Source organism: Meles meles, chromosome 19, assembly GCF_922984935.1.
Source record: "Meles meles chromosome 19, mMelMel3.1 paternal haplotype, whole genome shotgun sequence".
Lineage (NCBI taxonomy): Eukaryota > Metazoa > Chordata > Mammalia > Carnivora > Mustelidae > Meles > Meles meles.
In genome coordinates, this window is record NC_060084.1 from 27553588 (window position 1) to 27580223 (window position 26636).

Consider the following 26636-nt stretch of genomic DNA (forward strand, 5'->3'; position numbering starts at 1 on the left):
CTGGGCTCGGCCAAGGGGTGGCTCCCTCAGGAAGCAGCTGCGCAGGCTCCGGCTGTTGCTGCCAGGACGGGGACTCTCTACCTGTGTATTCGGGGAAGCAGATGGTGAGCGGGGACTTCTTGATCTTCTCTTCAAATATGTCCTTCTTGTTAAGGAACAGGATGACGGACGTGTCTGTGAACCATTTGTTGTTGCAGATGCTGTCGAAAAGCTTCAGGGACTCGTGCATGCGGTTCTGCAACAGAGCGGAGAGGCAGGTGAGGGCTGGCAGTGCCCGGGGCCCCGACTGTCCGCGGCCGCCGACAGCACACCAAGCAAAGGAAGGGCCCTCTGACACGGCTGACCGTGCCACCGAGGGACGGAGACGGGAGGCCCCACGGGACAGACGGACACGCTCCTCACTTCATTCCACACGCAGGCAGGCTGGGGGGCAGAGCAGGGCGGGCAGGGCGGGGAACGCTGCCCATGCCCCCACCCCTGCGGAAGGCCGCCCTGGGGTGGAGCAGCCAAGTCCCCTGGAGGGGCTCCAGCTCATGGAGAGGACATGCACCATGCACGCGGGGGCAGGGGCAGCACCACCATCCAGCACGTCTACACCGAACCACGGGCCATGCAGAGTTCTCTACCGAGGTCTCATTCAGTTTCACCAGCGGGGGTGGGAGGGTGCACGCATTCCTTTGGGAAACATTAACCGAGGACGAAGAGATCCTCGAATTAATCCAGAGTTGGAAGCAGACACCAGGGGACAGCGTCTGGGGGGTGATCTTGCTGTGGCCTTGGTGCAGTCGGGGGCTCTGGTTGGTTGGCTGGGCCGTGGCTAGGCCGGCGGCCACTCTGGGTGGCCTTGTTGTTGGGGCTGGTTTCTCAGTAGAGTGGCCAGAAGAACCCCAAGAAGAAGCCCAGCAAAACAGATTAACACAGAAAAGAAGATAAAAACCCAGAATGCAGGAGGAAAAGCAAGAGGAAAAAAAAAACAGAAATACTGGTTCCACCAGTCTCGGGTCTGGGAAGTCAAGGGCAGCCCATCCTGAGGCCCCCCACACAGGCTGGCAGAGGACAAGGACGGCGAGGGTGGGAGGCGGGAGTGGGCGGGGCAGGCCGTCACAGCAAGTCACCCGGGGGTCCCTGACAACCTGGTGCTTTCAACTCTTAACTGATGGTTTCTGTTGGAGGGAGGCGCTTCATACCTGCCCAGCTTGGAGCGTCTCCCAGAATCTGCACATGGTTTTGGCCTTGGTTTGGCCAGTGAAGGCCCTGCAGGAGGCGGTGACGATAGTGGCCTGAAGAAGCGGTGGAAGGCCGAGGCCCAGGGCCGCTGGAGCCACCGGCCTGGGGTATGAGGACAGGATGAAACCCTCGGGCTGCCAGGGTGCAGTGGGCGGGGTGGCTGGCTGGCGGGGGTGGGGGGCAGCCCCGAGGCCCCCAGGACCCCCGGCCAGGCTCCAGGAGCTGTCTGTAGACTCCTCTGTCCCAGCAGGCCCCACTCCTGCCCCAGTCCAGGAGGGATGTGTGGGCTGACCATGGAGGAAGTCTGAGGACAAACGATGGGTCAGCAGGGTCTTGCTTTTGCCTCCCGGGGCAGAGTGTCCATGTCCCACAGCTTGTCTTTTCACCACACGCTGGGACGGAGCAGCCCGACTGCGGACGGCTCCTGAGTGCAGAGTCTGACGGGCCTCTCCGCTGCCCACAAGGCTGCTCGGCCACCGTAGCCATTTTGCGAAGGACGAAGGGAGAGGCTGCCCACGCTCACCCAGTGGCAGGGCCACGCCCGGCTCTGCACCAGCGCTGTGTGGCTCCTCAACTGCCCAGTGCGGCCGTGTCCTGGACACACAGATGTTTGCTGAGCTCTTTCTCGCAGTGGTATTATTGTTCTTGCTGTCCCCACGGCAATGAGTTGCCTTTGTGAGTGGCTGTCATGCGGCGAAGCCCACTCGCTCTTCCCAGGGGGCACCGACGGCTGCTTCTGGGTGGAAAGGGCTCCAGGAAAAGCCTGCTCCTGGCCTTGGCTTCCCCAAGGTCCTGTGCTTCAGCCCTTGTGCAACAGGGGCCGGGAAAATGGGGCAGGAAGACGAGAGAGGGTGGAAGCGGGACAGTAAAGGCAAGAGAAGGAGGCGGCGGGGCCCGTGGGGTGTGCTCCCCAGGAGGTGTGCACACGCAGTGATGGGGCTGGCGAGGAGCTTCCGGAGGGCTGGCCGGGCTGGACGGGGAGGGCTGTGCGAGCACAAGGCCTGGCACCTAACCAGACCACGTACATGGGTGACTGAGGGCCAAGGAGCTTGGGGCCCCGTGGCTGCCAGACCCACACGGATGTCCCTTTGCTTCGACCCGGTGCTCCAGAGGTGAGTGAGAGGCCCTGCCCCACGGCTGTGGAGCCTGGGACTCAAGGTTTAAGCTGCGCACAGACCAGGGAGGGCAGGTCACAGGGGAGAGGCGAATTGAGGGAGTGGGGCCCTCCTGCCCTCTGCTTTCTTTGCAACCCGTGGGTTATAGACACGATGCTAGCCCAGCCCTGCTTCTTACTCCCGGGCTTTGGAGGGAGGAAAGATGAACCGAGTGGAGCCCAGACCATGTGGTGGATGCCACTGTCGGTGAGGAGCAGCTTCAAAACCACAGAGTTAACCGGCGGAACAGTGAGAGAAGTGCCAGGGCCGTCCCTGGGCAGGGATGCATAGTGGGTGCGGCCGGTGAGTCCGGGTCCCAGCACAGCCCAGCGCAGGCCTCTACCCACCACCCGGCTCCAGGGATCCGAGATGCCGCAGCCGGCCCAGGCCACTGACAGTGACTGCACTACCAGAACGAGTTCCCTGCCAAGGCCCTAGGAGCCTCACCCCTAGACAAGGCAGGGCTCAGGGTCTTTGCTGGAACCCAACTCAGGGGTGCAGCTGGCCCCAAAAGAGGAAGGACAAGGAAGACCAGCATTGGGTTCACCGCCGGCCCCTTTGACCCCCTGCTGGCCGCTCCGGTCCCAGTCTGCCGAAAACCTCATCCCTGTGCCAGTCCCTCCCCACAGCGCAGCACCCCAACCCGCAGCCCACCAGATGTGCCCAGAAAGCCTGCGGGACCAGCAGGCCAGGACTGAGACGGGACAGACCCCGAGAGACCACCTTGCTCAGGGCCTACCGTGACGACACACGCCTTCATGACCTCAGCGCTGACTCTGAGAGGCTGGGGCCCAGGGTCTGCACGTGCGTTCCACAGATGGGGCTGACCTCACAGCCAGGACCCTGTGACCCCCTGCAGGTGCCACGGGCTCGTCTCCAGGGACCCCGCAGGTGCATCGCGCCGACACCCAGCTTCCCTTGCAGGCTCCGTAGACGGGCCTGCCGCTCAGTGGACGCCACACCCGACACACACAGGCACAGTCGCCGGCGACAGCGCAACCCCCAGCTCCGCGGTTCCGACGGTTTCACGCGCATTCTCTCAACGCGTCGCCGGCGGCCCCGAGACCAAGTACTACGGTTACCCCACTCCGGCAGATAGCAGTAGCCAAGGCAGAGAGCGAGCCGCCGGGACCAGGCCCAGAGAAAGGCCGCACCTCCCTCCAGCTGAGGGCCTCGCTTTGAGGCCAGCGTGGCCGACCTCCTCTGAGGAGGGGCCCTGCGCCCCACGCGTTCCCCCTGCCAGTCCCACGCAGCGCCTCTGGCCGCAGCCCAGCCGGTGCTGGGGACAGGCTGTCGGGCCTGAGACCCCGGCTATTTCTGTCTCACATACATTCTTGCTTGGCTGCACCTTGATTTCTTTTAGGACTGACTGGCTTTATTCGGTTCTGGCCTGGCGGCTTCTGGGCCTCTGCTGCGTTTACCGAAGAGGCATTGATGGCCCACAGCGGCCTCTCCTGCAGCCGCGTCATGGGGCGTCTGCCTGGCCCCGGTCACAGGAGGGAGCGGGCCTGGCCCCCAGCGGCGGAACCCCAGCCAACACAGCTGGCCCCACGCCGGAGCCCCCAGGGCCACTGAGGCCGAGTCTCTCCGTGCCACCACAGGCCGGGCGGGCCCAGGGCCACTCACCGTGGTCTCGTCTTCATGGAGCACCTGGTCGTAGCCGCTGAGTGCGACGCAGAAGATAATGGCTGTGACGTCCTCGAAGCAGTGGATCCACTTCTTGCGTTCAGATCGCTGGCCCCCGACGTCGAACAGCCTGGGAGGGGAGACAGGGAAGCTGTGAGTGGTGGGCGATGGGGTCCAGGCAGGTGTGGGGGTGCCTGGTCAAGCCCCGAGCCTCCCGGGGCGCCCTGCCATAGCAGCCAATGGGCGGACTGGGCCGTCTGCCCCATGATGAGCCCACGTCGGGGCTCAGAGACCTGCCCTTGCACCTCGAGAATCTTACAAAGGGGGCGCCTCAGCTGGCCCTCAATAATCGCTTCTGTGAGGCTCTCCTCTCGGGGCAGAACGTATAACCTGTCGCTGGCCTTTGGCGTGTGCGGTCGTGTCTGTGGCCTGGGCAAACCCCCGGTCCTGGGGGTGTCAGGTAGTCAGGGATCAGTGCCTGTTATGTGGAGGGAAAGGGAGGCACCAAGGGTCTTGTGAAGGGCCCGTGGTCCTGGCGAAGGCTGGTATGGTAGAGCGAAGGTCTGACCCAGATCTGCCTACAGACAAGCCTCACCCCTGCTCCACACCATGCCTCCCCGGCAAAGGGCTACTACCTCTGTCCCTCTAGACACCACCCCCCACGTCACATGAGGGTGGTGAGAGGAGACTGTGGGCAGGTGTGACCGCGTCCTGGAGGTAAGAGGTCAGTCTCCTACCCTCATGCCCCGAGCAAAGACCCACCGCCTCGGAGGCCTGGGCTCCGAGCCAGTTTGCAGGCCCTCCCGACAGAGGAGAACCCCTGTGGGCAGAGGCCAGTAAGTTCTGTGCAAAGAAGTAGACTGAGTTCCTGTCCTACTACCGCCTCTCGTGGCTCCTGCTTCTGCATCTGAAATATAGCGGCATGGCCCCTGGCCTCTGTGAACCCTCCCCAATGCTTATTCTCACCCTCTGCCTGCTGGCAGCCCTGAGCCCAGGTCCCCTCCCTATGCCCAGAGGCGCGGGCTGGAGACACTGAGGAGACCAGAAGGTGACAGACACCTTGTGGGGTCGCTCAGCCCATTGCTGCACTCCCCGGATTCAGGGGAGTCTCTGGTGTCCAGCGCTGCCTGTTGGGTCCAGGGCCCCCAAGACAGAACTTGAGCCCCCTCAGTCTGTGTGAGAGCAGGACGGGGCCAAGGGGGCAGTGTGGGGTCCAGCCCTCCGGCAGAGCAGGCGGCCACAAAGCAGGCCCTTACATTGGTCTACCAGCCTGTGGTCCCTGCCCCCTGACTTTTCCTCCTGCTTTATGGACACCCAGAAACCACATCTGGAAGGTAGGTGGGAGCAGGACAGGGTCTCTCAGGCCTCAGCACAGGGAGGTTAGCCCAGGTGGGGATACAACTCTCCAGGAGGGCCTGAGAAGTCCAGCTTCCTGCCTCAGGCTTCTGTTCTGAGGTGCTCTGAGCTCTTGGACTTGAGTTGTGTTCTGTGTTTGGGGACAGCCTTGCTCCTCCCAGCCCTCGGTTTCCCCACATGTACCTAGAGACGGTGGGTCAGCTGATCTCTAAGACCCCTCTAGCTCTGAGATTATCCGGGTTCTTGGTGTCTCACAGACACAGTTTGGGCCTATCCATCCTCCTTCCCTCCCCCTCCCACAAGGAGGACTTCAAGGGACCACCCAGGAGATTTGCCTTCCTCCTCCTCAGAAGTCATCTAGGGACAGGACTCCGCTCCTCTGTCCACTCCAATCCTCCCTGTTCCTTGGAGACCCACTCCAGAAAGCTTCTTCCAGGAAGCCTCCCTGGTTGTCCTGGCCCCTGAACTTGGTGGAAAACAGACACACAGGCAGGTCCTTCTTGTATCTAACTGCCTGTCCCAACTAGAAAGCTCCCCAAGGCAGACGAGACGGGGCCGAGAGGCCGGTGTTTCCCATCTGTCCCAGTGCCCTCGCCAGGGTTCGGGAAACTCCCTGGGCCTCACCTGAAGTGGAGGTTCTTGAATGTGAAGTGGGTTTCTACGATGCCAGTGGTTTTGACCCTGGTTCGGAGGATATCCTGCTCGGTGGGCTGGTAGTCGGCGGCCCCGATCCGATCCAGGCTGTCCAGGTAGCTGGGGAGGGCAACACACGGGGCCCTGGAACAAGCCGGCCCAGTCCCGGGCAGCGCCCCCTGGGGGCCGACTGTGGAAGCAACGGCGCCCGCCCCCCCCACCATCCACTGCCCTGGGGCTAGGGGCAGAGAGTGGGAGGAGCTTGTGTCCTGCTCTCACATCCTCAAAGAGCCTCTAGCTCAGACCAAGCGCTGCTTGCTCAGGGCCAGGGGCGGTGCATTTAGAGGTCAGACTCTTACAGAGTGGCCAACAGTTACCTTTGACTCTTGGCATGTGTGATCATGTTTCATCCTTAGTTGCCCTGAATTACATGAACTGTTTTAGAGATTAGAAAACTGAGGATCAACAAAGGTAAGGACCTTGCCCAGCTGGGAGCCAGGGCTTGAACCCAGACATCTGGTCCATGCCCTAACAGTTCTCCCGAGTGCTTTCCAGAGGCCTCTGGGCATCCGCCAGTGTTTCCAGACTTGCTTAGAGTCTACCGGGGCACTGGTCCTTGGGAAGAGAGGCTCAGAGGTGACACAGCCAGGCAGGGGATGGGACCCATGTCTTTGGCATCAGGGCTCTCTTTTCATGTCACCACTGGCTCTGGAGACAGACCATGTCTTTGCACTTTACCCATCCAGCCGGAAGGGCTTCGGGGTTAGGTTTGAACCCACAGCAGGGGTGGGATCTGGAAAACCAGGAAGCAGGGAGTTGGGCCAGGCCTGAAGGAGGATGCAGTGACCCACAGGGCTGGCTGGGCCACCTACCCCTTGTGCTGGGGGAGAACCGCACACAGCCCACAGGGGAGGGTCCAAGTGCCAGGACAATGTGGGGTCCCAGGTTGCGTGTGGAGGGGCTACCCTTCATTGGCACTAGCCCTGGGACCTGTGGGGGTCAGTTTCTCCGCCCAAGGATGCTCATGGGGCTGAACGGGGAAACGCCTTCAGCAATGAGGGTTCCCACTGGTAAACCAATAATCCAGGCCCCCCCAAATCCTTGTGAGGATTTTCCCTGAAGAAATAAACCTGAATGAGGGAGTCCCAGGGGTAGGAGGCATAAGCCTGAAGTCACATAGTTAGAAAAGTGACCCTGCTAGGATTTGAGCCTGGATGTGCCTGACTCCAGATCCTGTGCTCTTCCGCCTGGACCTGGGAGCTCTGGCTGCCTTGGCATCTCCCGACCAGGCCCCTGGGAGTGTCTGGACTCTGGGCTCAGCCTGGAGGAGCCCCTCCTAGCTTGTCCCAATCCTCCTAACCTCTCTGGGCATGACCCCTCACACCCCCCTCACTCCCTGCCCCACTCCCACTGCCTCTGCTGGTTTTGAAATGACCCTCGTTCTGTTGTCTCCAGCTGGACACCAGGACGGGGGAGTCTCTGGCCTTGGCCCCCTGGTCCCCCACAGTCCCAGCCGGGGAAACCTCTTTTAGACAGAAAACCTGACCCTCTGTCTCTCTGTGCTGCTGAGCCTCACACATGGACATGGTCAAGGGAGGGGAGGGTGAGCAAGTGGGACAGGCACCTATTTGTTCCCCAACCCCCCCATCGCCCTGGGTGCTGGGATGAGACAGTGAATACGACCAGTACCGGCCCCACCTCCCCAGAGCCTACACGTTTGTGTGCACATGTGCGTGTGAGATAACTAACAGTTAAGTAAGAAGCAAAGACGGAGGCAGTCGGTAAGGAGGAGGCCTGAGGAGCACTGCTGTTGGACAGAGGGGGCTGGGGAAGGCAGGATGACATTGGAGTGGAGGCTGGGGGAGCAGGGGTGAACCCCTCCCCTTGAAGGTACAGAGGACAGCCTGCGGTGGCGGAGGGGCCTGGGATGCAGGCCCTGGGCAGGGGTGGTGTGGTGGGAAGCACCCCTCTGTGGCGGGAGGGGGGAGTGTGGGACTGGAGTGGGGTGATGGAGGCAAGGGTGGGGCGCAGCTTGCAGGCACTTGGGCTTTCACGCTGAGCGAGATGGGAAGCTTCTGGAAGGTTCTGATGAAGAGTATGGGAACGAGTCTGCTGCTGTACGGAGAGCAGATCAGGAGGGAGGAGAAAGGACACCTGTTGGGGGTTGCTGCAGCCCTGCCGGTGAGAGGCCGCTACGCTGGGGCCTGGGGGAGGCGGGAGTGGGAGGCAGAGCCCATTAAAGCCACCTCCTCGTGGTATAAGCTGCTCTTAGTGGGAAGAAGAGTGGGGCAGAGCGGGTTTGGGGGAGGGAGGAGCTGGGAGTCAGGTGGCACATATTCATTTGGGAAGTGCTGAGATGTCCGAATGGACAGGGAGGAGGCAGGAGGGAGGGCTGGGCTGGCCCCACACGAGGGAGATTTGTCGGGGCGCGTGAGGAGTGGAGGCGGACGGGGCTGGAGAAGCTCACCCAGGCCCTCAGCATGGACTGGAAGAGGGCACCGGCAGGAAGCGGGGAGGGGGGCACACAGGAGGGTGCTACAAGGAGGGGGTCGAGAGCCTGAGCCATCTCTGCGGGGAGCAGGAGCAAAGCCCGAGGGATGGGATCCGGAGAGAGGGCAGGAGAAGAAACAGGCCCAACCAGACCATGGAACTAGCTTGTGCAGCCCCTGCTGGGACGGGCCCAGATTCCTGGGCTCCCGGGGCTTGTCTCAGCACCATCCGGAGGGCCAAAGAGAGAGCCAGCCCTATCCACAGAGGCCTGGGTGGAGGGAGCCTGGCAGCACCGGCCACCTCCCTGTCCCCTCAGGGCCCTGGTGTCCTCACCTGTTAAATGAGGGGATTGGGCTGAGGGACATGGGGAATCACTCACACCAACCCTTGGAATTGGGCCCCATGTCAGCCCTATGGGGCTCTCTCTCTTTCTCTCTGTCACAACAAATCCGCTGTTAACTGTTTTGTATATCGCACTCAGGATTCTGTCAGAAAAGGGGATCTGGCTGCTAAGACCAGGGTCACAGAGCTACCCTGAACCAGGAAAGGTTTAAGGCCCTTCCTTACCTGACTGCTGTGGGTTCCCGCCCTGGCCTGTCCTGGGACCCCGTCCCAGAGACAGACACATGGAGAGAAGGAGCCAGGTTTCCTCAACTGACTTGGTGGGGAGTTGACAAATATTGACTCAAGCTTCTTACTTAACGTTATAAAGGCAACCGCCAGAAGAACCACAGGTAACCCCTTAACTAGCAAGAAGCTGGTCATGGAAGTGGGGCAGAGACATGGGAGGCGGGCAGGTGAGCTGAACTCCGATCCCATCGTGGAGCCCACTAAATACTATGGCTGCCTGGAGGGTCAGGTTTTCCTGGACAACACTGGGACAGAGAGATGAAATAATTACAAGTTGGAAGGGGACAGACCTGGGAGAAGGAGTTTACTATTAATTTTATACCTCTCTGTAGTGTTAAAAAAATTTTTTTTCAGTGTATTCAGGTTATAATTAAATGGACAGCAATTTAAGTGGAGACCACTCTTTGATGGCCTGAGGGGAGTGGGGGGGGGGTGGGAAGGCCCTGGACTGGGGCCCAGCAGGGGTGGGGAAGCCGTCCCCTGACCCCTGAACGGCTCAGGGGGATTACCTGGGGCCATTGGAGGAGTGACTTGAGTGTGCACCGGCAGCTGTGGGCACAAACCCCCACGCTCACACCCCTGCCCACGAAGGTGCCCCTGGGGTGCTCATCAGGGCCCCAGGGCCTGGCTCACTACCACCTGGGACTCCCAGAACCTAGCATTCACCCAGTAGACAGTTTAGGTGTGCAGAAATGGGGGGCACTCTGGCCTTACTCAAGACCCTAGTTTAGTAGCTGTCATCGTGACCGAGGGAAATGGCCCAACATCTGTGAGCAAGTGCCGTTTTCTGGGCCCTTGCCTCTGCGACACCATCAGGGGATAGGCCAGAATTTCTCAGGCTCAGCACTACTGACATTTTGGTCCAGATGATTCCTTGCTACAGAGGGCCGTCTGATGCGCTGTAGGACGCTCAGCCGCATCCCTGGCCTCTGTCCACTAGATGCCAGCACCACCACCCGAGTGGGGACAATCAGGAATGTCTCCAGACATTGCCAAATGTCTCCTGGGGGCAGAGTGGTCGAGCAACAGGGGTGAGGCTGAATGAGACCGGTGGTGGAGCACACACATCCTAAGACGGTGGGTTTAAACCCAGAGGCTCCCACTGACAACTTGGGCACAAGACTGCAAAAGTGGGGTGCGGTCCCGAAGTCTTCAGGACAGAAGACCTGTCCGCAGCCCGGATAGGCCATTCCCCGGGGCGTGGAGCCCCTGCTCTGAGGAACAAGGGCATGTAACCTTAGGGACGCTTAGGAAGAGCCCCCACAGGCCACTTTCTCTGCCCCCCCCCTTTTTGTTTGTCCCCCTTTCAGCCTCTCCGGCTTCCACTGACCTCTTCCCTCGCCTTCACTCCCCCTTCTCTCTTCTCCTTTCCTTCCCCATATCTGGTTATAACGCACTATCAAAGGATATGTTTGATTATTTCCTTAGTCTTATTTAAAATATTCGTTTGAAAGATAGAGGAATGGAACGTTCATTTCCTCTAAAACGAAACAGAAATGGCATCATGTCAATTACTTTCTGCCCATATGGCTCTTGGTTTGTACTTACGGGGTCAGGGCTTCTCTGGAGGGAAAAAGCTGTTAGACTATAGACTTTCCTTCTGGAGTGCCAGGCCCTGTCCAGGGCAAGGTGGTGAAGGGCCCTGCCCTCGGGGAGCCCTACTGTTCGCTGTCTCTTGTGTGTTTGGCCTCCCCAGCCTCTTACCCCGGGGGTGCGAGGAGAAACCCTTTCCCTCTCCTTCCAGACACCTTTCCTGACACCCGTGGCAGAACACGTCACGGCAGTTCTGACCTCAGCCAAGGCCCCCTCCCTGCGTGCCCACCTCCGCCTCCACGCCCGGCCTCCATGCCTGCCGGCGGCCACTCTAGCCCCAAGACACTCACTATTTGGCAGAATCGTTGAGCTGATACTCCCGAGACCTGTTGAAGCATTCCTGGATTCCTGAGTCGCCCCAGAGCCGCATCATGGCGGAAAGCAGTTCTGCAGAGAAGGGCTCGGTGTCTTCCATCCGACTCACCACGTCACACACCATCTTGGCGTCAGCCTGTGAGGAGACAGGGGTGGTCTTTGAGGCTCCGGTGGGGTCACAGCCCTGGCTGGGCACGGGCTAGAGTACCGGGACCGTGGCTCAGCCCTTGGCCTGCTCAGGAAAGGCGGGCCATTAGATACAGTGTGGACACAGTCTGGGGGATGAGAGCCATTGGGGCCTTCTGTCTGGCACGGCGACTTTCAATGTGGCAGTTTCAACCGTGCCCCATGCAGCCTGATTGTCTCCTGTGGGCAGGAGGGGAGTGGATAGGGCTCAGTCCTCCACCCAACAGCTCAACCAAGGCAGCCCCGCTTTCATCTCTTTCGAAAACTGTTTTGCAGAGTATTTTTTTGGAAAAAAAAAAAATCAATGTTTTCGACTATTATAATTTTCTCTACTTCTTACCCAGGTGGAGCAAAGTCCTTGGAATTGGGCAAATCAGGGAGAGGGACATTTTGGTTACTTGAGAATTCTGGGTAGCTGAGGGCCTGGGCCCCAGGGGACATGTGCCTTGGGGGACGGAGCATGAAGCATGAAGAGGCTGGTTCTCCGGTTATGTCAATATTCAATGTCAAGAGCGTAGGCCCCCGGCTGGCCCAAAGCTAAAACTTAATTTTTTTTTTTTTTAAAGATTTTGTTTATTTATTTGACAGGCAGAGATTACAAGTAGGCAGAGAGGCAGGCAAAGAGAGAGGAGGAAGCAGGCTCCCCACCGAGCAGAGAGTCTGATGCGGGGCTCCATCCTGGGACCCCAGGACCACGACCTGAGCCGAAGGCACAGGCTTTAACCCACTGAACCACCCAGGCCCCTAAAACTTAAAATTTTTAAAAAGACTTTGTTTATTTATTTGCAGCGGGGAGGCAGAGGGAAGAAAGAGTAACTCAAGCAGATTCTGCGCTGAGTAAGGAGCCTGATGCAGGGCTTGATCCCATGACCCTGAGATTGTGATCTGAGCCAAAATCAAGAGTCGGTCGCTTAACCAACTGAGCCACCCAGGTGCCCTCAAAACTTAATTTTATTAATTTTTAGTTACTTATTTGCCATTGACCTGTGGCCTACCTCTCCCTGGGGGCCGGAGAGGACCTGTCCTGGTTAAACAAGGGAAAGGCAGAGGGTGAATAGAGAGATAGGGAGTTCTCCTCTCTCTGCCTCTCTTCCCCTCCTCCTCAGTCTGACGGGTACCCCAGTGTACCCCAGAAGCCCGACACTCTGTTGCCCTTGCACGGACAGCATGGCATAACGAACAGGCATCTTCCCCCTTCCCTTTCTCTGGGATACCACACAGGGTCCCCATCTTCAGAGATGATGGATCACGGACGTGTAATCCCAGACGGGGAAGGCGGTGGTCTCTGGAGATGCAGGGGCTCCTGGAGCAGTAACAGGACCTCCCCAGGCCCAGCACCTTGCACACACAAGCAGCACTTCACAGCCTACAAAGCACACACACATACACACACACACACACACACACACAGTGCCTCCTGGAGGGGTTGGGGGGAGGCTGCAGTAATGGGCCTGGCTCTCTGCCCGTCTGGGTCCACACGCCCTTCGCCTCCCATCTTTGCAATTTCTGCCCCCTGAATGCAGGACACAGTTCCTTTGTCCTTGACTGTGAGGGGCTGGGGGCCACATTCCGGCCCATATAAGGATGTGGAAGTTCCTCAGCCTGCCCTTCTGAGGCCTTGCACCACCCCGCTTGTCCTGTAGGGCCTCAGCCATCCTCATGAACGCACCCGGGCTCCCCCCTCCATCCCAGCAAGAGGATGGGGGACACACGGAGCACAGCAGAGGCACCTTGGGGTCTCTGATCCCCAGCTGCACTCCTGCCCCGTGGGAAGAAATAATTGCTACTGCAAGTGACCGAGTTAGGGAAGGTTTCTTTGTACTGTTGTGGCCATCACTAACTAGTACAGTAGTCGCTGTGTTACTGTCCCCATTTTACAGGTTGGGAAACCAAGGGCCAGAGAAAGGAAGGCACTCACCTATGCTCAGCCAGAGCTGGGAGTTGGCATCAGGAGGCTCTGCTTCTGGGATCAAGGCCACACAAGTTCTGAGAGCCAGAACTCAAGGGCCAGCCTCTGGGATCAGACCCACAAGTTCTGAGAGCAGCTGCCCGGTCGCACCTGTGAGGGCCAATGGTGCCTGACGCAGGGTCCACGCCAAGGGCAACAGGTGCTAACCACAGGCTCTGCGCTCCATTGGAGAGAACTGCTGCTTTTAACATCAAGATGGGAGCAGGAGCTGGTGTGCCCCACTCATACCTGGGCACTTGCCGCACTTGCCTCAGAGGGTCCCTGCAGAGGGCCAGCTTCCCGGCCAGGCCTCACGGGCCCTCTGCTCCCGCCGTGTGGCAGGCTGCACGGTTTGGGACTTAGTGTTCAGGATGGGCAGGAGTGGGTGGGCACACAGCCGGGCTTCCTTGCCCTCCTAGAGAGGCGACTCTGAGACGCATCTGCCAGGCTTTTAGAGGACCCTGGCTGCCCCAAGCCCCAATTACTGCCCCTTGCCCTGCACGAACATCCATACTCCCTTCATTTCCCTTCCCTTTCCTGGGTCACCTACCCTGTCCCTTGGTGCTTCCTGAAATGACCTCCCCAATAAATTCCTTGTCTCAAGGTCAACTTTTTGAGGAACCCAAACCAGGACAAGAAGGTGCCCATTGGAGCCCAAGCCCCGGGCAGACCTTACCTACTGAGTGTTCCCACGTTTCTGCCATGACAGGGCCTGTCCCAGGTCACTCTCCTGACCCCACCCTGTGGCCCCTCAGCACAAGCCCCCCAAGGGTTCAGAAGAACACGTCTGCCTCGTGGCTGCTGCCTGCCCCCCAGGGGACGTCCCAGTGGCCAGGCAAGAGGAGAGGCTGGGAGTGCAGGGCAAGGAGCGGGGGTGGCTGCCCACTGGCTCCTTCGTGCTCACATGCGCACAGACCCACGGGGCCCAGGCCAGCTCCCAGTGCTGGTCAGGGGCCTAGGGTGGCAGGTGTGGGAAGCTGAGGCAAGGAAGCTGCGAGGGGGCTGGCGGGCACATGCCCTACTCTGGGTCAGCTATGGGATTTTTCAGTAGGGTCAGGCTAAGAGGATGTGTGCCTAGAGTCCGCGGTATCACCAAGACCAGTGTCCTGCTCCTGGGGAAGCCCCCAAGAAGGAAGCTAGCAGAAGGAAGCAGGCCAGTGTCCTGGGTTCAAGCCCCCCATCCTCTCTGCGGCACGGCCCCAGACAAGATAGGCCGAGTGGGTGCAGGGCAGAGTGGGGCTTGCGGCATCTACCCTGGCTGGGCAGTTGGTGTTGGCATTCCAGGGTCCCCTCCTCCGGCTGCCGTTCCCCCAGTTCAGCATGCACGGGCTGGAGCCTGTGGTGGGTGGGGCTGAGCCCTGGCTGGGGTTTGGGAGTGGGATGCCCCAGGCCTGCCATATCCCTGACCTCAGGGGTCCTCTGGCCTTGGGTCTTCATCACTAGCTGATCCCTCTATCCTCAAGCCCTTCCAGCCCCCAGTCCTCTGACTGAGCTAGAGGAAACACAGACGACTTCACCCCTAGCAGGTGGTCCAAGAAGTGAGGGAAATTGGGGTACCTGCATGGCTCAGTGGGTTAAGCCTCTGCCTTCGGCTCAGGTCATGATCCCAGGGTCCTGGGATCGAGCTCCGAATGGGGCTCTCTGCTCCGCAGGGAGCCTGCTTCCTCCTCTCTCTCTCTCTGCCTGCCTCTCTGCCTACTTGAGATCTCTGTCAAATAAATAAAAAAAAAAAAAAAGTGAGGGAAATTGCTAGAAATCTGCAGCTGTTCCTTGGGTAGGAGAGACACCAAGGAGATGAGGTTTAGCATCTGGGCACTCCATGGCTGACAACAGATTCTATACAAAAGATAAGTGGGGCCAAATCCTTCTGTGGAGACTTTCCAGAACTGAGCTGAGCATCTAGGTAGCTATGTACACGTCAGAGGCCTGTCTACTGCTGAAGGCAGAGGGACAAGCTCTGGTGGTCGTCTACCCGGGGAAGGAAGCTACACCTGGCCTGGAGGCTAGCCAGCCAAGCCCACAATGCCAGCCCTGATCCAGCTTCCTCGGGGTCCCGTCCCAGAGAGCTCAGCCATCCATCCATAGCTGACACGGAGGGCTGCCCACCAAGACAGGCTGGCCCTCCAGGTTTTGAACCATGCTGGAGAGGAGTTTCTGCAGCCTCTGAGCCTCCCTGGGGCACGGACCTGGAAAGCTGGCCCTGGGGCCTGGGTGATGGGTGCCCTCAGCAGGCAGTGACTCAGGCGGGGTGGGTGAGCTGGGGTGCTGCCTCCACCTGGGGCTAAAAACAGGCCTATGAATCAGGGGCCTACATGCTGACTCTGCTCTCAAGTGCCTGGGTGCCCTTGGGAAACCTCGGTCTTCCTCAGCTCTCCACGTGCCCGCTGCCTGTCCTGTGTGTGGCCGGCGGTGCCGTGGTGAACTTGGCCAGAGCTTTCCCAACTTTCTCCTTTGGGCCCCACCTTCCTGGTTTCCACCGGGTCTGTGAGTAGGGAGTCAGGATGTGCGTGAGGATGGAAGACACCCTTGGACCTGGGTTTATAAACCACGGCTACTCTTGACCCCCTTGTTTGTCCGCCACCCCCCGCCTCCCCGCCGTGTCCCAGCGGTCCAGTAGGATGACAGCACAGTGTGGGGAAGGCTGGGACAGCTGGCTTGCTGGGCATTCTCCAGGGGACAGCCCAGGGGCTGGAGCTGTCCTCCGGGCTTCCTCTCATCCCAGAGGTGTGGCGGTGGGGACGGGGATCCTGTGCCAGAGGCGCCCCACACCCTCCCCCAGCTGCCCTTGCTGTCTCTGCCCAATCTTCCCCAGCTCAGCGTCCAGCACCACCACTAGCTCAGCTGCCCAGATGCAGACTAGGCATCGCCCTTGGTTCTGCTGCTTCTCTTCCAGGTCCGGTGTCCTGCTGGTTTTTCCATCAAAGCTGTGTTCAGTCACACCACTTCTCCCCATCTTCTCACACACGTCCCTGGGGCCAAGCCAGCGCCATCTTTCTCCTGGCTGCCCTCAGTCCCCTTCCCAAGGGCTCCCTCCCTCCCTTGCTTTTCTCTCGTCTGTTCCTCGCATGGCAGCCAGCAGGAGACTGTTAATGTGACATGAGTTCTCCTTAGAAAAAGAACTGAGCGCACGGACATCCAAATAAAAGACTGCATTTCCTCACTTTGCTTGCTGCTAGGTGGGACCAAGTGACAAGTTCCACCCAATGAGAAGTCAACCAAAGTAGAGCACCCTTTTGAAAGGCAGGTTGTACCCTTTTCTCTCACTTCTTCATTCCTGAAGCTGGAACTTGGTTGTGATGGCTGGAGTTCTAGCAGCCAATTTGGACCATGAAGAAGAGGTCCATACCCTAGAGAGTAGAAAACAGTCCTAGGTCCTTGATAACTCTGTGGACACCCCCAAACCTTCCGGATATTTTTAAAGAATTTAAAATAAATTTATTATTGAAATCATTATTTTTCAGGGCTCTGATATTCACAGTCAAACCTAATCCTAATGGTTACAATAACTCTGTTTAAACTCTTTTAATTGCTTCTTATCATACCTAAATTCCAAACTTACTACCTTGGCCTCCAGCGCCAGCCTAGCTCTCTGTCCCAATCTCTTCACACCTTTCCACTCTCATGGGGGTCCAAACACACAGCCCTTCTTTCTGCTGCCCAGGCAAACCAGGGTTATCCCACCTCAGGGTGTTCTGTTGGCCAGCTGATCTGTGCCTGGGCTCATCCCGACAGCACACTGGCCACAGGCACAGCTGGTGGTGTTATGTGTGCCTGTTCCTCAGGGCGGGGACGGGTTCCTGATTTCTCACAGTTCCCTAGGTCTCACAACGTGCCCTGCACATAGCTGGTGCTCAGTGACATTTATGGGACAAAAGCGTTTTTGGCACTTAAATATCAGGCCTGGCCCCAATTTCTCACTCCATCCTATTTGTCCCCTGACTCTTCTTATCTGGTTGATTTCAACAGTATCTGTAGCTAATTTAATCATCACAGTAACTCTATAGGGAGCCATCCTGTGTAACAGACGGAGAGACTGAGGCTCTGAGGCACGGGAACTTACCCAAGACCACACAGCTAATAAGGAGGATAGCCTGAGGCTATCCTCTAGTCAAGAGCCCTGGACTTGTCCCTGAGGCCAGAGTGGAGGATGCACTGGTCCTAGCCCAGCTCCGTGGAAAGTAAGAAGGAACAGTATGAAGGGTCAGGCTTGGAAGGGAAGGACCATGCCAGTTTGCTCTGGGGCCCTGCAGAGGGAACTAGGCTGGTGCCAAGCTTAACAAGCAATTAATAGACCCAGCAGAGTCCCTTGTCCCTTTGTCTGCCTGCTTTCAGGGATCCCGGGGAAGGTGCTCACACTGGGCCTGACCTTCCCATCCAGGTCTCCTCCTGGGCCAGTAGTGAGGATGTACCCCCTCCCCCAATCCCATTTTCTCACCACTGAGATGCCTTCCATCCTCTCATCTTCTGGTTCTAGAGTCCAGCTTCCCTGAAAGAGAGCACTTCCTCTGATCTGGCCTGAGCAGTTCGGGTGGGGCTGGCTCTGTCCCCTGGTTCCAGCAGGGGTCACATGGTCTGGGCCCGGCCAATCATCCCGCTGGCCTCAGTGAACAGTTTGGGATAGACAAAGAATCCATATTTGTTAAATTAGACTACAAGCAGCTCCACTAACCGAAATGGCCCCAGGACATTTGTAGAAGCAACTGCATACACCTCTGGCTTTCTAGTTACTTGAGTCAATCCCTTGATTTTTTCCGGGCCACGCTGGGGTGCTGACCGAGGACAGCCGGCACCAGCCCAGCTGAGCGGCTGGAAGGAACAACCCATCCTTCCATTCACCTGCCAGATGCTGCGGGGGGCTTGGAAGTGCCCAGGTGTATTCATCAGCTGAAACTAGGGCGGCTAACTGCACTTTTAACTGAATCCTTGGTTCTTCCAAACCTTTCCTTTCTCTTCAGGGCACCGTGCACTTTTCAAGAGACAGCGGCAAAAGGGCTGGAGCTCCGGGGCGACAGAGAGCCTCTCCCTTCATCCCCACAAGAGATGAGATGCAAAGGGCGTGGGGAGGACGTGAGCAGGACTTCTCGGTCGGGTGACCTGGGTTTACATCCTGGCTCCACAGCTTTCTAGCCCTGCGACCTGGGAGTGCCCACGGCACCTCTCTGAGCCTCTGTTCCCTGATTAGTTCCCCCCCTCCCAGGGCTGTCTGGGCAGATGAAAACAGCCTAAGGACATGACGCAGCTTTGCAGCATAAAGAGCCCCGCACATGTTCGTTATTATAAGCTAAGATGAAGTCCCCCAGACACAAACAACAAGCTGACATAAAATAAGCCCGCTTTTGTACAAGACTTTTCAGGCAAGCAGGATCGTCTTGATAACAATAATCACAGTAATTATAATAATAACCCCTTTCGTTTGAGGAGTTGCTTTGGATCTTTCAGAGTTTTGCTCCATCTCTAATCTCCCAGGCTAAGTGAAGTGTGAACACACGGGTGTACACGCGCATGCACACGCACGCACCCAGTCTTTCAGGGGCAGGGAAAAGCCAGCACCTGGCCCCGCCCCACCCCTCCCTGTGTGCTGCAGTTACCTGGGCCCCCGCCAGGGGGCAGGAGCACACAGGCCAACGGGAGTGGGAGCGCCACGGTCAGCCTGACTGCAGAAGACCAGGCAGGGCAGGGCCAGGCAGGGCCGGGCGCAGTGGGTGTTTCTGCCTTTCTCAGGCTGCGGCGATGTCCTCCCAGCTCCTCTAGGGGAAAAGGCACAGAGACCCCAGCTGCTGGAGGCCTGGCCTCTGACTGCAGTCCTGGCAGGTGGAAAATGGTGGGCTGGGCACTCAGCAGCTGTTGGCCCAGCCCACCCAAGCCTGGACCCCTGAGGCAGCAGGGCGGTCGTGTTCTCTCTCACACGCACACCCAGGGGAGAGCCCTCGCTTCCTGTCTGTGGCAGGGTCTTGGGACTGCAGGTGGAGAGGGGGCCACACCCTCACCCCTCTGGCAGGGGCCCACCCCTCTGGCCCTGGGCTGGCAGATGGCTCCCAAACTGTGAGCGTCAGGGAGGGGCTGCCACACCAGGGGCAGCTGAGACGTTTGTGAAGTGTGTTTGTGAGTGGTGACAGTGGGGCCCTACATGCATGTAGTGGCTGAGGACCAGATACCCTTGGGGCTTTCTTCACTTGGGCTTCCGGGTTTCAGCAAGGCCTGTGTCAGTTGCACACTGTTCACAGGGTTTCTGGGGGAAGCTGGAGGACGTCATAGGTCTACCACTTGCCCTAGGGAAGGGAAACTTCCTGGGTCCCCAGAAAGATTCTGAAGCTGAACCAAGGATTTGGTGGTTTCTAAGCTCACTTCTTATCAAATCTGCCTATCCATCCATCCATCCACCCATCCATCCATCCTTCCACACATCCCTATACTACCTATAGAGGGTGCCTGCCCATCACACATCACCCACCCACCCCCTCAGCCATCCACCCATCCATTACATCATCTACCCATCAGCTACCCTCGTTCATCCATCCACTCACTTCCACACCCACCCACCTGTCCCTTTGCCTCTCTTCTATCCTACAACAGCACCTGTCGGTCCCTTAATTACTCATTGTCATGCCCTTTCCTTTCACTCTGCCTTGACCTAGCTAGCCACCCACCCATTCATCTACCCATTTACTCATTTACACGCCCACTAACGAGTGTAGTCCTGGCCTCAAGAACTTTCGCGTTTGGCAAAAAAGAACATACCGCCTAAATCTCCCCAGCTCGTTAGATGGTGCCCCAAACACAGCAGGGGAGAACTGCCCCCTTGGCCTTCCCTCCCTGTGCCCAGGTCCCCATCTTTGTCAGGGGCCTGCAGTCTTCAGGGATTTGTCCTAAGCCCTTCTGACAACCCTCTCTGTTCTGGCCCAGGCTGCCTCCTGTGGAGGTGGAGAAGGCTGGGGTTTTCTGAAGGATCACACTCTTTCCAGCCTCAAAACCCTTGGATCTTCGAGTTACTCAGAAGCAGCTCTTTCTGCTGGCTCACCATCCATCTTCAAGAGCTGGGGCTTATGGTGGAAACTGTGGCCTGAGTCCTCTGAGATCCCTTCACCGGTTCCAGCGCTCGACACCTCAATGTTTCCTCTCTGAAACCATCTGTCAGCCCCTGTGACTGGTCATGGGGTCCTACACCCCGGCCCCGGCCCAAGTGAGGCAGAAGGAGTCGGGGCTAGTCCAGCCATTGTTTCTTCCCCAGAGGCTGGCCAGATGTCTTCCTGTGCTGAGCCCAAGGCTGGGGGCGGGGACCCACCAGCCAGCAGGACCTGGACCTCGCGGGCCTGTAGTCAGTGGGGGCATTGGACATACTAACCGATCTGACTCCTGGGAGGAGGACACTGAGTAAGTGCTGGGCCTGGTGGAGAAACTGGGGTGGGTGGGGGAATGTGAGAGAGGTGTGTCCGGGGGCAGACACTCGGGTCAGCCACGCCCAGGAAGCAGGGCACAGTCCAGAGAGGGAATTAAAGGGGAAAGACAGAGACCCTAATGGGAGTGTCCTCGAGGACGTCAGGTGTCTCTCTGGCCACTGGCTGGGCCTGAGGCTGGGAGGTCCATGTCACCCTTAGACATTAAACTAGGAAGAGCCACCTTGCCTGCACAGGTGGCCCAAGGGGCGCCCACACAGACGGCATCTTGTAGGGCATCTGTCCTGATCAGGTTAGTGTGAACGCGTGCACCTCCATGGGGAGAAGGCTGGAGGCAGCCTCGGTCCCCTGCTGGGACAGCTCTGATAGTCAGAGTCCCACAGAGCGAATGCTGATGCTCCCTGAGTGCGGGGCCTGGGATGTTCTCTCCCTCCGCCTCCCCTGCCCTCCTCTCAGTGTCCATCCCCTCCCGGCCCCAGCTCTGCCGCTCTCAGGTGGCGCTGCTTTGTTTCGTCTGTCTCCCAAGGCCACTCCTGCAGGGTGTCCAGTGCGAGGCTGGGGAGGGACCCGGGAGGTAAAGGGCGGTAGTCAGTCCACAGCTTCTGAGTGGGGAGGTGCTGAGGCCGGTGCAGAGTGGGGTGAGACCTGTGGAGGAGGCCTGCCCGCGCACAGATGGGAAGACCATGCAGGTGACTGGCAGAGATGGGGGGACGCAGGACGGAGGCTTGCCAGGGCCCTCGGCGGGGAGTCGATGGTATGTTTACATCACCGAGGCTTCCGATCACCTCAAATCCTCGAGGATGAAGTGAAGACTCACCCTGGTCCAGAGGCCCCGTCATCACCCACTTTGGGACAGCCCGACACGGCAACCACTTTCTCTTGGTGCCTTTCTCCCCTTGGCGGGTCCAGAACCTGCCAGGCTTTACCTCCTGGGCGTCTCTCCTAGACAGAGGTGCGGGGGACAGCTGAACCACCAAGCAGGCACTGTTTAGCCAAAAATAAGCTTTAGGGTGAACGGGACAGATATTCCCAAATCTGTGATACCCTCACCCTCTGCCGCCTTTCTCCTGAGCACAATGTTCTAAGATAGGAGAAAAGAACTAAAATTGGAGAGGCTGAATTTCTAAGAAATGAACAAGGGCAGAATAAAATTACCCACACAGAGCTCAGTCAAAGGGAAAGAAAAGTGATAATGGCCAACCTCGTGTCTTCAGAACACGCAGTGATGATGGTTTAATTAGAGCCGCCTCGCTTGGGAGATATTAGCAACACAATTATGGAAGAGGGAAGATGGAAGTGGGACCACCACACACATGGCAGGGGTTGGAAGAAGGCCAGCAAATCTGGAAGAGGGCAGGTATGGCCGACTGGTGCCTCTCCCCAGACTTATTCGTAGATACCCCTTCCTGTCTCCTTGTCCCCTCGCTGGAGGCACTCGTTCACCATAAACTTGATCAGATACTGCCTTTGTTCAAAAAGGAGTGTGTCATCCTGCTTCCAGGATCTGAGGGACATGGCCTGGAGCAGTGCCTCAGGTGTCGGAAGACGTGGCCCTGCCTCCAACCTGCTCAGGGACCCTGGGCAAACCTCAGCTCCTCTCAGGGTTCCAGGGTCCCCAAAGGCGCGAGGACGGGATTGGCTACACCAGTGGTTCTGAAAGTGTGGGCTGCACCCCTGGGGGGTCTCCAAAACCCCTGTGGGGATCCACAAGATCAACTGTGTTTGGGACGATGCTAAGGCGCTATTTTTGGCCTTTCAAATAGCATCACAGCTTGCACTGATGGTGCAAAAGCCACAGGAGATAAAACCACTAGCTCCTGAGCCGGAAGCAGGAACACAAGACTGTCCCAGCTGCTACCACGCATTCCCGTGGCCGGTCACAGAAGATGCCACTTTTAATTAAGAATGTCCTTGACGAAGTAGTAAAAATCATGAACTAAAGAGCGATCTCTACCCCGAATACCCATCTTTTTCATATTCTGTGGGATGAAATGGGAAGCATGCATAAAACGCTTCTGCAAACTGAAGGATGATGGTTTTCTGGAGGAAAAGCACTTGCAAGACTGAGCTGCCAGTGAAAATAGTGCCTTTCTTCATGGGACACCACTTTCATTTAAAAGAATGCCTGACAGACAGTGGTGATTCTGATCTGGTCTCTGGAAGACATTTTCTAAAAACAAACCAAGCGAGCCCATCATTTCAAGGAAAACAATGAACATATCTGTCACCAAAATGAAAAAAAAAAAATTCCAGCTTTCAAGTGAAAGAATTTTGGAAAACCTGTGTTTACCATCATGAGCTTCACAGCTTCCTAGTACCTGGAGGCTTTTCTGATGAGGTGGGTGTCGATGTTAACAAACATGAGTTTTTAATCCTGTGTGCTGAAACGTGTCAACATTTGGAAGATCCGCGTAACTCAGAACTAGCATTTTCCAAATGACCCAAATGGTGTTAAAAATCATGCATGGTTAAAAAAAAAATCATGCATGGTTAAGAGAACCATTCAAAGCGCAAAGCAGATCAATGGATGTTTTCAAGAGACTTTACTTTTTAAGAGCAGGGTTAGGTTTATAACAAAACGGAGAGGAAGGTAGAGGTTTCCTATATAACCAAAGTGGTCCATTTGTTGTCAAGGATGATCCTACGTGAATACATCACACTCACCCGAAGTCTGTAGTTAACCTCAGGGTTCACTCTTGGATATTGTACATTCTGTGGATTTGGACAAATTTATAATGCCCTGAATCCAGAATTATGGAATCGCACAGAGTATTTCCTCTGCCCTAAAAATCCTCCATGCTATGCCTATTCACCCCTTGCCCTCCCCCACCCATGGCACCACTCTGATCTTTTTACCGTCCCCATTGTTTCGCCTTTTCCGGACTATCGCACAGTTGGAATCATGCAGTAGGCCGCCTGTTCGGATCGGCTTCTTTCACTTAGTAATATGTGCATCGAAGCTTCCTCCATCACGTCTTGTGGCTTAAGAGCTCATTTCCTTCCAGTGTGGAATAGTATTCCATCGTGTGAATGGACCAGTTTCCTTCTCCACTCACCTGCTGGAGGGTATCCTGGTTGCTTCCAAGCTTTGGCAGTTATAAATAAAGTTGCTATGAACACTCACGTGCAGGTTTTTGTGTGGACAAAAGTTTTCACATCTTTGCAGACAATATGGAAGAGCCTGATGGCTGGATCCCATGGGAGGAGTATGTTTCATTTTATAAGAAACTGCCAAACTGTCTTCCAAAGTGTGGCGCCATTTTGCTGTTTCCCCAGCAACGAGCGAGAGCCCTGTGGCTCCACGTCCCCGTCAGTATTTGGAGTGGCCAGTGTTCCAGATTCTGGCCACTCTACTAGGTGTGTAGTGGTAAGCTTGTTGTTTTAATTTGCATTTCTCTGATGACATACGATGTGGAGATGCCGTACGCTCTCTGCCATCTGTACATCTTCTTTCGCGGTGTGTCTGTTAGGAGTTTGGCCCATTTTTTCTTTTTTTAAAGATTTTATTTATTTATCTGACAGAGAAAGATCCAAAGTAGGCAGAGAGGCAGGCAGAGAGAGAGAGAGAAGCAGGCTTCCTGCTGAGCAAGGAGCCCGATGCGGGGCTCGATCCCAGGACCCCAAGATCATGACCTGAGCCGAAGGCAGAGGCTTAACCCACTGAGCCACCCAGGTGCCCCATCTTTGGCCCATTTTTAAGTTGGGTTTTTTTCTTACCGTTGAGTTTGAAGAGTTCTTTGATTATCGTCGACACCAGTCTTCTGGTAAACATGCTTTTAGCAAATATTTTGTCCTGGTCCCTGCTGCTGCTTCTTCTTCTCTTGATGGCAGCCTTCACAGAGCAGTTTTAAATTTCTGTGAAGAGCAGTTTATCTAGTTCTTTCATGGATTGTGACTTTGGTGTTGTGTCTAAAAGTCATCATCGGATCCAAGTTCATCTCGGTTCCCTCCTATATTCCCTTTGAGGAGTTTTATAGTGCTGCCTTTAACATTTAGATCTACCTGTGATCCATTTCAAGTTAATTTTTGTGAAAAGTGGAAAGGCTGTAGTTAGACTCTTTTTTTTTTTTTGGTATGTAATGTCCCAATTGTTCCAGCAACATTTGTCAAGGAGACTGATGGATTCTGATGTGACAGCACAGGGATGGGTCCCTGCTATAGTTTCAGACTGCAACCATCCTTTCAGAAACCACCACTTGTCCAGTTCGGGTAAGTTTCAAAGAAGAATTATCTGAAAAGGCTAGTAAAACATTCCTTCGTTTTTGAAATATGTGTTTATGTGGGGCCAAATTTGATTCCTATTCTTCAACCAAAACAACGAATCATGACAGACTGAATGCAGAAGCACATATGAGACGCAAGCTGTCTTCTATGAAGCCAGCCATTGAAGAGATTTGCAAAAATACAAAACAATGACGTTCTTTTTACTACATTTTTAGAAATCAGAATAATTTTTCATAAAAATGTGGTTTCTGTGTAATAGGTTTATCATAGTTATTTTTAAATGAAGGAAGATTTAAAATTTTTATCGGTTTTCATTTCTTTTCAACAAACAACAAATGTTTATTGAGCGCCTATTATGTGCCAGGCGCTGTTCTAGGAATACCCCCTCCCCAAAGGAAAAACAAAACAAAACAAGATAGAAGCAGAAAATAAAATGTGGAATGCTTCCCAAATTTGCGTGTCAGCCTTGTGCTGGGGCCATACTAGTCTTCCCTGTACCGTTCCAATTTTTAGGTGTAGGTGCTGCTGAAGTGAGCACTCTTGGTTTTCATTTCCAATGCAATAAAACTTGATAGCTGTAGCCTACAAAAGAAAATTGGGGTCCTCCATAATTTTTTAAGAGTTTAAAGGGATCCCCAAACCACAAAGTTTGAGAACCACTAGACCAGATCATTCCTTCTCATTCTCCCCTAGCATCTTCATAACTTCTACAAAAGTCCTGTTTCATCTATGACTACTAGTTATTAATTTTCTTGGACACATCTTTGTGCCTTATAAACCTCATATCCTTACAGTCAGTGAAAAGCCTGCGTGAAGTATTCGAAAATGGAAGACACCCATGAGAATGACGACAGCGAAAGCTGACACCAACGTTAAATTCTAGCAGGATCCCTGCTAGATCCCAGCAGATCCCGCTGCCTGCTGAAGGCTTTCCGCCTGAAGCCGTTTTGTCTTTGTTAACAAGGGGGAGTTCAGAGGTGTTAAGGGGATACTAGCGCCAGCCTGAGACTTTCTTCTTGAGCTTCCGAGAGGAAGAAATCACATTCTGACTCGGCGAAGCCGTGTTAGTAAATGTAGTGACTCTGTCCACCATCTCCTCTCAGCACTCGCACCGTCTCATTGCACAGAAGGGCAGCACGCACTCCCTACCCCGGGCGCGGGGGCCTCCCCGAGCAGGGTAAGAGGGAACTGATGAGGGCTCCACCTGCGTAAGTGTGACTGAGTCACACCCCCCCGCGGCCTGAGAGGTGGGACACAGAGCCACAGCCAATAACTCTCGGTTAGAAAATCGAGAATTGAGAGGTTTTGCCAGTGGTGGTGGAAGGCTGCCAGCACTGGGGTTCAGGAGGAACCTCTGGGGTGAGGGCCCAGGGCAGGCCAAACCAACCGGGTCCAGAGGATCAGCAAGTCCAGGCTACTGCTGTCCAGGGTGAGCACTGGAGCTGGGAATACGGTCCCCTACGCAGAGACACACTCACGGACATGCCTGCCAAGGAGGGGCCCCGAGACACGACCACAGCAGCCAGTATATAGCGAGCACTCTCGTGGACTTTAGTTCATTTAATGTTCGTAAGTATTACCGTTTGGCCCTTTTATAAAGAGACAAACCAGAGGTCGGATGGACTGTGAGACGGCCCAAGGTCACTCAGCCGGCAGGTGGTGCGGCTGGGATTTGAACACCAGCTCTCTGGCTCCAGAGCTCGGGCAGCCCTGCTTCCCATGTCACTCTCTGGGGGCACAACTGAGGCCTGGGTAAAGGAGGTGGGGCCTTGTCCGAGGTCACCCAGCAAGCCTGGAGGCGGCACCGTCCCGGAGCCTGGGTCTCCCGGCTTCTCCTTGAGGGCGGGGGTCGGGGAAGAA

At 56.4% G+C, this 26636-nt stretch overlaps 1 protein-coding gene and 1 non-coding gene across 4 annotated transcripts in view; both read right to left on the minus strand.

The window, feature by feature from the left end:
• Positions 1–26636, minus strand: part of GNAO1 (G protein subunit alpha o1) — a 165664-nt gene that overhangs the window by 14939 nt on the left and 124089 nt on the right. For 2 of the 3 annotated variants that reach the window (XM_045987871.1, XM_045987872.1), the window contains exons 4-6: positions 11000–11160; positions 5988–6116; positions 4008–4137 (exon numbers count right to left, since the gene is read on the minus strand). In XM_045987871.1, the coding sequence (XP_045843827.1) occupies positions 4008–4137; positions 5988–6116; positions 11000–11160 (420 nt within the window). Of the gene's footprint in view, positions 1–81; positions 236–4007; positions 4138–5987; positions 6117–10999; positions 11161–26636 lie in introns of all 3 variants that reach the window. The other variant, XM_045987870.1, reaches the window with a different exon arrangement.
• Positions 25206–25314, minus strand: LOC123931927. The gene has a single exon (XR_006816348.1). It is a non-coding gene; the product is annotated as a U6 spliceosomal RNA (small nuclear RNA).